At 38.2% G+C, this 12,446-nt stretch overlaps 1 protein-coding gene across 4 annotated transcripts in view; it reads left to right on the top strand.

The window, feature by feature from the left end:
* Nucleotides 1-12,446, top strand: part of MROH2B (maestro heat like repeat family member 2B) — an 87,556-nt gene that overhangs the window by 24,086 nt on the left and 51,024 nt on the right. For 3 of the 4 annotated variants that reach the window (XM_020996294.2, XM_020996301.2, XM_020996312.2), the window contains exons 11-15: nucleotides 1,338-1,411; nucleotides 2,906-3,028; nucleotides 4,051-4,164; nucleotides 10,781-10,934; nucleotides 11,117-11,157. In XM_020996294.2, coding sequence (XP_020851953.1) covers nucleotides 1,338-1,411; nucleotides 2,906-3,028; nucleotides 4,051-4,164; nucleotides 10,781-10,934; nucleotides 11,117-11,157 — 506 coding nt within the window. The remainder of the gene's footprint in view (nucleotides 1-1,337; nucleotides 1,412-2,905; nucleotides 3,029-4,050; nucleotides 4,165-10,780; nucleotides 10,935-11,116; nucleotides 11,158-12,446) is intronic. The other variant, XM_020996297.2, reaches the window with a different exon arrangement.

The following is a 12,446-nucleotide window of genomic DNA, read 5'->3' on the forward strand; positions in this document are numbered from 1 at the left end:
AAATCATTAAATAACTTTTAGTTAACTGTTTTCAAAGCACTTTTACATATAGTATCTAGTTGAATTGTCATAACAGCTCTTGGAGGAAGGCAGGATTTTTATCTCTGTTTCACAGATGATGATACTGAGGTTCAGAGAAACTTCCCGAGAGCCCACACTTGAGTGAGATCTAGAAATGGAGGTGATGAAGAATGTTAAATGTTAAACAAAGTACTTTATATTTGATCTTGGAGCCAAATTGGGAGTCAGGTTTTCATATAAGCTGGTCATGCACTGAAGCATAGGATTAGAATTCAGAAGGACAGAACATTAGAGAAATAGGTAGAACAAAAGAGGATGAAAAAAAAGGAAAGGAAGGGAAAAAAATCTTTTTTTTTTGCTTTTAGGCAATTGGAGTGAAGTGACTTGCCCAGGGTCACACAGCTAGTAAATGTCAAGTATTTGGTCTGAGGCTGGATTTGAACTCAGGTCCTCCTGACTTCAGGGCCAGTGCTCTATTCACTGAGCCACCTAGCTGCCCCTGAAAAAAAATCTTTTAAGCATTTAATACAATGGGGAGTGCAAATAGCCAGTACCAAGCAAAGTCAGGGGTAGCAGTGTGATTGTTTAAAGAATTAAATAAGAGGGGGCATCTAGGTAGCACAATGGATAGAGCACTCGCCCTGGATTCAGGAGGACCTGAGTTCAAATCTAGCCTCAGACACATAACACTTACTAGCTGTGTGACCCTAGGCAAGTCACTTAACCCCCATTGCCCAATTAAAAACAAAACAAATAAAGAATTAAATAAGAACCAAATTATATTCAAATGAACAGATCAGGTGCAGACTATAAAGTAACCCCCTTTCCCCCAAAAAAACAGCTGAATGAGATGGCATTAGGGGACTGTGTATGATTTGGGGCTGGACTTTAGAGTCACTGAAAAGACAAGGGGCTAAAAGTTCTTCCAATTGCAGCCTATTTATTGCTGAGAAATTAAGCATAAGTCATATATTTAAAATCACTGTAGTATATAGTTACGGGAGCTTAAATAAAATTAACCACTAAGAGGAACCCAAAAGAATAAAAGCAGTCACATCACCAAGCAGCACCTCCTAACATGCATCTATGATACCACACTTCAAAGAGATTAAGAGAAATTGAGAATGGGTTCAAAAGAGAACAACCAAAAGAAGTAAAGAATTGGGCAACTAAAGCTAGAGAAGATGGCAGTAACAAATATTACTTTTGGTTTAGAAAAAGAGACTGTGATTATTTTCAAATCTCTGAGTTCTCTTGAGTCGCAGAATAGTTTAGGCTTCTACTTACTAGTGCCTCCCTGTCTTTGTGTTTTTCAGAGCCCAAATTGAGGGATTATATTACTATGATTGAAAGGACAGTCAAACTCGTCATGGATGATTACAGTGTAAAAGTAAGAGGTTGGATGGGATATTTTGTTTGCTTATCAGAAGAGAAATGCATGAAATGGTCATGAGACTCTGAACTGTAAATGAGAATGACAAAAAGAAGTGTCAGAAGCACAGTGCCCAAAATGCAATTCACCTTTTTCTTAAAAAAAAAAACACTCCATAAAACTTAAATTCTATAGAGAAGAAACGGACCTCAGAAGGAAACATGATAGGATACATTTGGATTAATCGTATCACTGAGTCATTTCAATTGTTAATAAATTGCCTACTACTTTTCCTAACACATGTTCAGAATTTGGTTCAGAAGTAAGTACTGAAGAAATCTCTGAAAATGAGACTTTAAAATTTCCTCCTTAATACTTAGTAAAGAAACTTTTGTTCTTTGTTCTTATGGTAAATAGAATAAAGTACCTCGTGAATAGGAGGTGCTCAAATAGTGGCTTGATGGCTGAAGACCTTAACTGTAGAAAATATAAGGCCTTATACTAGGTCACGTTAGGTAAAAGTAGTACATCAACCCCCACCCCCACCCCAGATTACCTATGCACCAAAATTCTTCTGAGAGCCTTTAGCAGCCAGTTTCTTCCTGGTATATGGTGACTGCTTTTAAAACAATCATAGATAGTCCACAAACAGTTATTGTTTCATTGACTCCACACAGTGGTCAGGCATAGTGAGTAGCCAGATTATGTTTCACGGAATAAAGATCAAAGAGAGTTCTTGGGGAGAATTTGGGACCAAAAGAAAACTCATTGAATCTTTAAAGGCAAAGCTGATCCAAGGAAAAATTGTAAGGTATAGGATACTATCCCAGCTCCTCTTTCTATGCATAGCATTCTTATGCTGCTCACTGCAGTATCCTAGCTGGCCTTGCCCTCCCTTGTCGGTGTCCTATGCTCAAATATTCTCCTGCTGTCCTCCAATGAAGTGCTCAGATTTCAACTGGTTGAGAGGAAAGCATCCAGATAAACTAATTCACTATTATGTAGTAAATGTCTGATAAGATTTGAGCATGCTACTACTACTTTAAGCATTTGTAAAGAAGAGGCAATATTTTATCCTGCAAAGCAGGTGTTTTCTAGTCATAGAATTCCAGATGATATGGCAAAGGGAATTGGCATTGAGGGATACAAAGAGGGCCTGCTGTCAAATAGCATTCTAATGAGGGTAAAGCATGTGATACACAAAGCAGATGAAAGTAGGGGACCAGAGGGACCAGGAAAGGGCTTCTATAGCAGACAGACTTTGAGTTAGGTCTTGTTGGAATCCAGAGAAGCCAGGAGGTAGAGGTGAGGAGAAAGAGCATTCCAGGTATGAAGGACAACCAAAAAGGGATTGAGATGACTTATAGAGGGTCATGTTTGAGGAATAGGAAGTAGTATTTTCTCACTATCTACATTACTTTTGAAGAATACTTTGAGTCATTCAAGAAAGTAAAAGAAATCAAGTCTTGTCCCATCCAACATCGTAAATTGTGTATGTTTCCATTACTCTAGGTGAGGATTTCTACTCTCCTCCTCATCCAGAGCATGTGTGACAAGGGCTACCTGGAAGCAAGTGAAGGGTGGGAACTGATTGAATACATCTTCTTCCAGTTTGCATTTTCCAGATGGAATTTGGTAGGATTCCGAGTGCTGTGGTTTCAGTTTATTAGTGGGCCAGAACTCATTACAATGACTGATTCATCATTTATGACTGAATCTCCTCACCCCCCAAAAAGAAACATCTCAATGAAATAACTGAAGCTTACTGTAAGCTCTCTGAGATTACAATTGGACCCTGGCTGACTGACAATTCTGTGGTCTAGTGCTGTGTAAGAAAGACTATAGACAAAATAGTTTGAATTCAGATGTTTCTCTGTCTCAATAAAAACTATTTTCTTTTATTCTCTAATGTCTTTTCGCCACACAAACAAAAAATCACGAAATCCACGTCCTTGAGTGGACAGATTGATACAATCTTCTAGGCAATTATAAGAAAAAGATCAGACATAGCTAAGCTTCCTGAGTGTGCAACACCCACTTCTTCTGGCCTCATCAGTTTGAGCATCAGAGAGAATGGTGTGTGTGTGTGTGTGTGTGTGTGTGTGTGTGTGTGTGTGTATATATACATATATACATATATATGTGTGTGTGTGTGTATGTATATGTGTATATATATATATATATATATGTGTGTGTGTGTGTGTATACATATATAGAGATATAGATATAGATGTAATTGAATCACTTCTCTATGCCCAATTTTTTATTATATGGTAAATCTCCTAAGGCTAATGATTTGTCAGGGATATCATAAGAGGAATTCATTCTTCAGGTTGGACTAGATGACCTCCCAAGTCCCTTTCAATTCTGGGATACAATAATTCTCTCATTCTGTGGAGAAATGCCACAAAATTTCCAATACAGAAGGCTCAGCATAAAAAGGCATATATCAGATAATGATATAATTTTTTAGCCAAGTGGGGATCAGGCACTGGGGACGAGGTTCTATATCTACAAAAGCATCCATGACTCTTCAACTTTTTCAAACCTAGTCTAAATTCTTGACCAAGTATATCCTCTACCAAAGCTTTGCCAAAGTGAAAGACATTTTAAAGGATCTGATTCTTAGCAAGTGACCAGTTTTATCTTTATTAAAGGTGGATCCAGAAAAGTCCACCATCCAGGAGAACTTAATGGCAGAAAATTCTGTCCTAGAAACGGCCCTCAAAGTCCTACAGGGATTGGACCCACTAGTTAATGGAATGCCTCAAGTAAGTAATCTCTCATTGTTGTCCTTGGGCTAGAAATTAAACTTTTTTTGGTGGGCAAATCCCTTTTGTGTGGACTGAGCTGTTATGGACAGTTCAACTCATCTGGAGATATATAAACACTTTCATCATCTATCTGGTGAGCCATAATCTGAGTTCCTATCATGACGTAAGCGGTCACATTGATGTTGGAATCTTGGATCTGATTTTAAAGTGAATAAAAGTAGCTTAGTCACCTAATTTACCTTAGTCCCCAAACCCTTCTTAGCCTTCTTTGAGTCCTTCCCATTTTCAGGCTTTCTCCTTCCCTTACTTACCTTATCTAGATCCTTCTCATTGTTGCCTATAGATAACTGATCTACTAATTTGACAAACTGCAGTTACCCATTTAATCAAAATAGATATTAATTGGCAATAGAGGATTCATTCATTCAATATTTCAGCATTTCTTTTTGTGTATAACATTCTTCAGGGTTCTTTGAATCTCTTCTCTCTTTCACTCCAAAATTTCTTGAAAAAAGTAGGTCAACACCTAATGTCTCCACTTTCTCACCATTCTTCAGCCTACTCTAATCTACCTTCCCTCTCCACACTCCATTAAGGCTGTTCTCTCTAATAGCACTTTCCAGCCATCATTGGACCATGCCTCCTATACTTAGACTACCTAATCTCCTCTTTCTCCCTACTGGGACCATGAGCTGTGCTCTTGGAACCATCTTGGGCTCTAATTGGTGAGCTCTCACCTTATCTTCCCTGAAGCCAGGCCTCCACCTCATTGCCCAGCCATCATGTTCCTGTGTGCATACTGCACCTCCCCCTTCCCATCTTCACTTTATGTGCTATCTTCCTTCCAAACTCCTTGATGTCAAAAAATGACTTATTTACATGAATTTGTATCCTAGCTCTTAGCACAATGCCTGACACAATCAGAAATTAATAAATGTTTCACCTATGTGATATCATCAGTAATCCTTTCATTGACCAGAACATTTGATACTGTATAATGCTCCTCCTTACCCATACTCTGTACTCTCTGGCTTCCCTAAGAATGTGTTCTCCAATTTCTCCTTCTGCTCTTTCTCTGCCTTTTTCACTGGCTCTTCCTCTTCTTCCTCCTCCTGGCTCTTTGAAATTTCCTAACGTTGTGCTCCTGTAAACACGACTATCTGTACCTGATCAAAAATCCCTTCCACATTTCCTCTCATCAAGTGGTCATTCAGCCTTCCCTAACAGATCTTGAGTGAAGGGAAACCCACTCCGAAGGCACTCTATTCCACTTGGGAATAGCTTTAATTATTATGATTTTTTCCCATACATGAAGCCTAATTTGCCTTTCTGAAACTTTCATCCACTGATCCTAGTTTGTAGCCCTCCTACTACTCCAAGACAGCTATTAGACCTCCCCTGAGTCTTCTATAATCCAGGCTAAGCCTCCTCATTTCCATCAGATGATTCTCATATTGCATGATCTTGAGCCTCTTCTCCATTCTTTAGCTTCTGAACACTCTTCACCTTATCAATAGAACTAAACATAGTTGAACAAGGGCAGAATACTATAGACCTACCAGTTCCTTCATAGTGGATGCAATGTTTCTTTTAATGAAGCCTGAGAGAGTATTAGCATTTCTCACTGCCATATCACACTGTGGAGACATTATGACCTTGTGTTCACCAATATTGCAGGGATTTTTTTTTCTCAGATGAAAAGTTGTCTACTCCCTACTTGTTCAGATGTACTTAGAAAGTTTACATTCAGCCCTATTAAATTTAACATTATTAGATTTGGTCCAAGGTTGTAGTTCAGGGGTGGGGAACCTATGACCTCAAGGCCACATGTAGCCCTCTAGGTCCTCAAGTTCAGCTCTTTGACTGAATCCAAACTTCACAGAATAAATCCCCTTAACAAAAGGATTTGTTCTGTAAAACTTGGACGCGGTCAAAAGGCTGCACCCAAAGATCTAGAAGGCCACATGTGGCCTCAAGGCTGTAGGTTGCTCACCTTGGTTCTAGTCAGTCAAACTATTTTTAGAATCTTATTCTGGCATCCAATGTGTTCCTCATAGCTCATGTAATTTGCAAACTTGATTAGCATGCCATTCTTCATTCAAATATTTATTAAAGTATACTAAATAAGGAAGGAACTGATCTTTGGATTATTTCCCTCAAGATGTGCTTCCATGTGAACTTCAAGTTATTAATAATTAATCTCTTGGTCCGATTATTCAACAAGGTCTGAATCTACGTAAGTGTGCCATCAGCTAACCCACATGTCTCCATCTTGTCCATAAGAGTATCATGAGAGACTTTTTAAAATTCCTGGCTGAAATTATAACTACAGAATTCTACTTCTCTACAAGTCTAATAAGCCTGTCAAATAAAGAAAATGAAGCCAGTCTGCTATGACTTGTTCCTGATGAATCCATACTGGTCCCTTTTGTTCACAGCTCCCTCTTCTAGATGTTCACTAACCATCTGTTTGATAATACATCCTAGAATTTTACCAGGAATCCAAGTAATGCCTACTGGGATAGAGTTAACAAGTTGCATTTTCTTCCCTCCTTTTTTTTTTTTAAAGTTGTGGCATTTGCCCTTTTCTGATCTGTAGTATCTATCTTTTTAAAATAATGTCTGTTTTTTTTATTTTTCTGACCTTGATAAACATGAGCTTTTCCCTATAAAAAGACTAGCAAAGAACACATATGAAATCATGAATCTCTATTAATACAGCTTGCATTTTCAAAATGCTTTCACAAATTCAACATGCTAGTTTCAAAGCTGTCCTGTTTGTCTGTGTCTCTTCCTGAGCTTCCTGTTCTCACCACCTGTGTACAAAAAAGAAAAGGAAAGGAAAAAGAAGGCTTCAACAACTTCCCTTTTTTGGCATCAGTATTGTTAGTACCTCTCACATACATCTACCCTTCCTCTCCCTCCCCCCCCCAAAAAAAAAAACTTCAGAAAAAATAAATGCACTGAAGCAAAACAAAACAGTGAGACTAGAAAAGGATGGACAAATTGAAATATTGCAGGAGCAAAATCAATAGGATTTGTGCTACTGACTGGCTAATGAAGGAAAGGGGAAAAGTAGAAACAAAAGACAGCTGCAAAGTTTCAAGCTTCAAGACCCAAGTCCCTTTTTTTCTATGAATCCTTCTCAAGTCACTGAGACCATAATTATATAGCCTTCCTCTGAACTCCTGTAGCGCTTATTATGTATGACCCTCATTTGGCTCTTAGCATGTGTGGTGCTACTGTCAGAATTCTGGCCATTGCTTCTGGAGGTTTTAGGCCCTCAAAAGGCCAAAACAAAAATCAAAGAAAGTGAAGATTTTTACCTCTGCAGCTGGGACTGATCCATATTTTGGTAAGTGACTTCAAAAATTGCCAGAGTTATATAGGATGTCTTGCAGAAACGTAATCAGAGTATTTTGCTCTGTTTTCTAACACTGTTTACAGGTTTGTGGGTAGATAAGGAGAATTCCCACTCCCAGAGGGACAAAATTCACCTGTATATTGTGAATATTTTCCTGGTGATGTTTTAGATGGCTCAAAATAATGGAATACTACAGTCTCAGAAGGCTAAAAATTGCAAGTACCCTAAGGAGAGGGAGAGATCTATGTTGGGTATACATAGGTTGCAATATATAACAATGATGACTTGTATATAAGATGTGGCATGAAAGATATTACCAAGGACCTCCAGCAAGAAAGTAAAGGATAGCATGAACAATAAAGGATAGATAGTCCAAGAGTTATAATAGTAGCCACAATGTATATATTTGTGGATAAGAATCCTATTGGATATGAAGGTATGGATGGGCTGTTGATGAAATCAAATCCTTTAGATTATTAAAATATTCCATATTTCTGTACAACAAAAAGGATGTAGACATTCCTACATTCTCTAGGAATTTGTTGTAACTTTACTTGACAGAATCTGACACAAATTTGCTAAATGAAATATTTGTAAAATTCTAATTAAGCTTTTTTTCCCATTGAGCAAATATTTCTCTTTTAAAAAAAAACACCTCTAGAGGCAGCTAGGTGGTGCAGTGGATAGAACTCCAGCCTTGGAGTCAGGAAGACCTGAGTTCAAATCTGGGTTAGACATTTGACACTTACTAGCTGTGTGACCCTGGGCAAGTCACTTAGCCCCAATTGCCTCACCAAAACAAAACAAAACAAACAAACAAAAAAACAAACCCAAAACTCTTCCAAATGTGTTTTATTTATTTTTTTCCTCTTATTTATTTATTTTTAAAGAACATTACAAAAGCAGCCAATTTTGGAGGGTCTGATAGGAGATCAGAATATTTTAGGAACATTTTCACCCATTGTTTTCCAATGTGGCTCATACTGAAAAATATGCTTCAAAACTTTAATTTAAACAATTAGGGTAATATGACTGTTTGCAACATGGACTATTTTCAAATAACCCATATATTTGCAGTTATCATTATCTTTGAAACATTTCTTGATTCCCTTGCATCACTTTCATTTCTTTTCTCAAATTTTCTTTCATCTCTTTTATTTGATTTTTAAAATCCTTTTTGAGTTTTTCCAAGAGTTCTTTTTGGTCCTGAGACCAATTCACATTTTTCTTTGAGACTTTACACGTAGCTTTTTGACATTGTTTTTTTTCTGAGTTTGTGTTTTGAGCCTCCTCCATCACCATAGTAACTTTTTTTTTGTTTTTTGCTCATTTTTCCAGCCTATTTTGTGACTTTTAATTTTATGTCAAAGTTGGGCTCTGCTCCTGGGATGTAAGGGGCACTATCCCAAGTTTCTTACACTGGAGGAATGGGGCCTTGCCCCTAGCCTGCTGTGTGAAAGGCACAGGGCATTGTCTTCACCTGCCCTAAGGCTCGGATCCCCATAGCTGGCTTGCTGAGGTATGGTTTGCTACTGACTTGCCTGGACAACACCTGAACTGGATTGCCCTCTCCTTTTACCTGAGTGAGACAGACCTTTCATGCTGACCTTATGAGTTATCTTGAGCAAGAAAATGTTTTCACCCCATCTTTTTGTTGGTTCTACAACTCCAGAATTCATTTTGAGGGATTATTTTATAGTTGTTTGGAGTTGAATTTGAGAGAGTTCAGGTCAGTTCCTGCCTTATTCCACCATCCTGGCTCCACCCTTTGCTTTGAAACATTTCTTAGGTACTTTCCTTTTGGTATGCAATTCTGTGAGAACAAGGAGTGTGTCTCTCTCTTTTTTTTTAATTTATTTTCTTTTTTTTTTTTAATCATGTGTTTTTAAAACTATGGGTTACAAATTTTCTCCTTTCCTCCCTCCCCACCCCCCCCATTGAAAAGGCAAACATCTCAATACAGGTTATAGATGTGTAGTCATGCAAAACACTTCCATAGTCGTATTGTGAAAAACTAAGTATATTTCCCTTCATCCTATCTTACCCCCCATTTATTCTATTCTCTCTTTTGACCCTGTCACTCCTCAGAAGTGTTTGCTTCTGATTATCCTCTCCCCAAATATGCTCTCCCCTCTGTCAACCTCCTGCTTTCTTGTCCCCTTCCCCCCCTTATTTCCCTGTAGGGTAAGATAGATTTCCATACCCCATTGTGTATGTTATTCCCAAGGAGTGTGTCTCTTATACTTTATGCTTGAAACAATAATTTAATATGGGCCTAATATGCAAGGTACTAGCCTTGGTAGTAAAAGAATTAGAAAAATAAGTGAACAATCTAAGCTCAAAGGGTTAATTCAATCAACAATCACTTACTGAGGATGGCTGTTACTGTTACATATTTATGTCAATTCCCTGTATGTTTTGACTAACAGACCTTTACCGGTGATTTTCCCACTCTCACATTTCTTTTCTGATTTTATCCTCACTGATCATCTGAGATTAAAATTTTTAAAAAATCAGAGCAGTCTGTGTTGGAAGTGTTGTGGGAAGATAAATGTACTGATGCACTTTAACTGTTCTGGGTTTCGGTTTGGTAGAAATGCGAATAAAAGTGACTAAATTGTCTATACATCCCCAAATATCTGAAAACTATAAATAAATGACCACACTATAAAAATGTTCCAAATCACTTATGGTAAGTGAAACGCAAATTAAAACAACTTTTAAGTTTTACCTCACTCCATCCAAATCTATGTTTTAAAAGGATTATTTTCTTAAGTGGAAGGGATGGAGAGAGACTAGAAGAGTCTAGAAGCAGGGAGCCTAGGTAAGAACTATAGTGATCCAGATTCAAAGTTCAGCGCGAAACAATGAGACACTGGACTACATTGATAGCTGTGGGGAAGTGAGAAAGGAAAGAACTCTTGGAGAGACAAGAATTGTCTAGACACTGATCTATAAGCTATGGAAGACAGGAAACAGAGGAAGTCCAAATGAATACAATGTTGAAGGTCTGGATAGAACAAGTTGTGTATTTGAACTTTCATAGTTTTTTCCAGAGACCTAGGCTAAGCTGACATTCAAGGTTCCTAACCTGTAGAGCTGAGAGATCCCCTTGGGGCCATCAAGAGAGCGACAAAGGCAGAAAAAAGTGAATGCTAATGAAGCTTTCCAACAGGAAAGGAAGCAAACCATAGAGACAAATGGAAAAGTATAGCCTAGCCTTGATCTCTTGCACTATTTTTTCTACAGGTGCTATGGCCCAAACTCCTGACTTTTGTGGTGCCAACAGAATATACTGGAGTTCTGCCCTATCTGTTTAATATCCTTAGGATCCTGCTGATGGCAGAGGAGAAGAAGCAGAAAGTTGATGAGTCAACAGCTCTTGTCATCTCTGCTGGACCAGGTTTGTACTTAAAACACACACACACAGACACACATACCTTCTATTTGCCTCTTCATAGATACATCCCAAGAAAGAGCATGGTTCTTTCATGTTATCCAACTAAATTCAAGAGAAAACATGCTCTGAATGTAATCAGAATCATCCCTGTCCCTCTAATACTACTATTTAATTTCTCTTTCTAGTGAAACTTCCGTCAGCCCAACAGCTGCTGGCCAGACTTTTGGTGAGTGCAGTTTAACAAAGGAGGGGAGGAACGGGTGGGGAAAACACTGGAATGAAGGTCCAGGAAGTGACTTTAAATCCCAGGTCTGTTGCTTATACGATGTATGGGAGACCTTGGGGAAATCATTTAACCTTTCTAGGCATTCATTTGTTCCCTTGAAAAAGGAAGGAATAGAATTAGATGGTCTCTAATATCTCTTTCAGTTTTAAAAATATGACTTCACGATCCTACATGGATATAGGCCTTTGTACCAAATTGGTTCTGTTTGGTGTTACATAAATAGAGTTGTCATTTGTACCAATAACACTGATTAAGAATTATTGTTTCTATAGCCTAGTCAGGAGTGACAGGATCTTTCTCTCATCTACTTATTTAGGTTTACCTATAATAAATTAAGTTGCTCCACATAAATCTTACTTCAGGGTTTCATCATGGTGACCCTGGGGTTACAAAGGCTATGGCCAGTGGAGTGCAAACCCTGGCAGGTGCCACCAAACTTGAAAGGCTTTGCTTCAGGGCCTTGTGATAGAGTATGAGCTTGGCATTTTTGTACCCAGCTAGCTGAACCTAGATAAGCTAGGCTTATCACTAGAGGATTGCCATCAAGAGGGGAATGGGTGCAATCACGATAGCTCATGAAGACTTTCTCCTAAGGCCTAGATTTGAATCTGTAGAGAGAGGTTCCACGTCAATGAAATCACAAATCCTTGAAGTGATATGAAGCATTAGTGAACAGTATAGGATGACTACTAAAATAAATCAGTTAAGAACTCCAGTCATGCAGTGGCTAATCATATCTCCAGAAGACTGATGGTGAAAAATGAGACCTACTCCTGACAGGTGACAGGTTCAAGATGCAGAATGGGACATATTTTGGGACACAGCCAACGTGGGAATTTGCTTTACCAAGCTATACATATTTATTGCAAGTTTTTTTTTTTTGTACTGTGGTTGTCAGAAGGAAGTGAGAGAGGAAGGGAACAAGCATTTATTAAGCATCTACCATTTGCCAGACACTAAGCTAAGTGCTTTACAAATATTATCTCATTTTATCCTCACAACAACCTTATGAAATAAGTATTATTATTATTATTATTATTATTCCCATTTTATGGTTGAGGACACTGAGGCAGATAGAGGTTAAGTGCCTTGCCCAGGGTCACACAGCTAAAAAATTGCTAAGACTGGGTTTGAACTCAGATATTCCTGACTCCAGGCCCAGTATGGGGGCAAAGGGGTAAAGAGTGAAAGAAAGAGAAAATGCATTATTATTAGTTGAAAAAATAAAA

The sequence above is a fragment of the Phascolarctos cinereus genome, unplaced genomic scaffold, assembly GCF_003287225.1.
Source record: "Phascolarctos cinereus isolate Bilbo 61053 unplaced genomic scaffold, phaCin_HiC Scaffold_4;HRSCAF=312, whole genome shotgun sequence".
In the NCBI taxonomy this organism is placed as follows: domain Eukaryota; kingdom Metazoa; phylum Chordata; class Mammalia; order Diprotodontia; family Phascolarctidae; genus Phascolarctos; species Phascolarctos cinereus.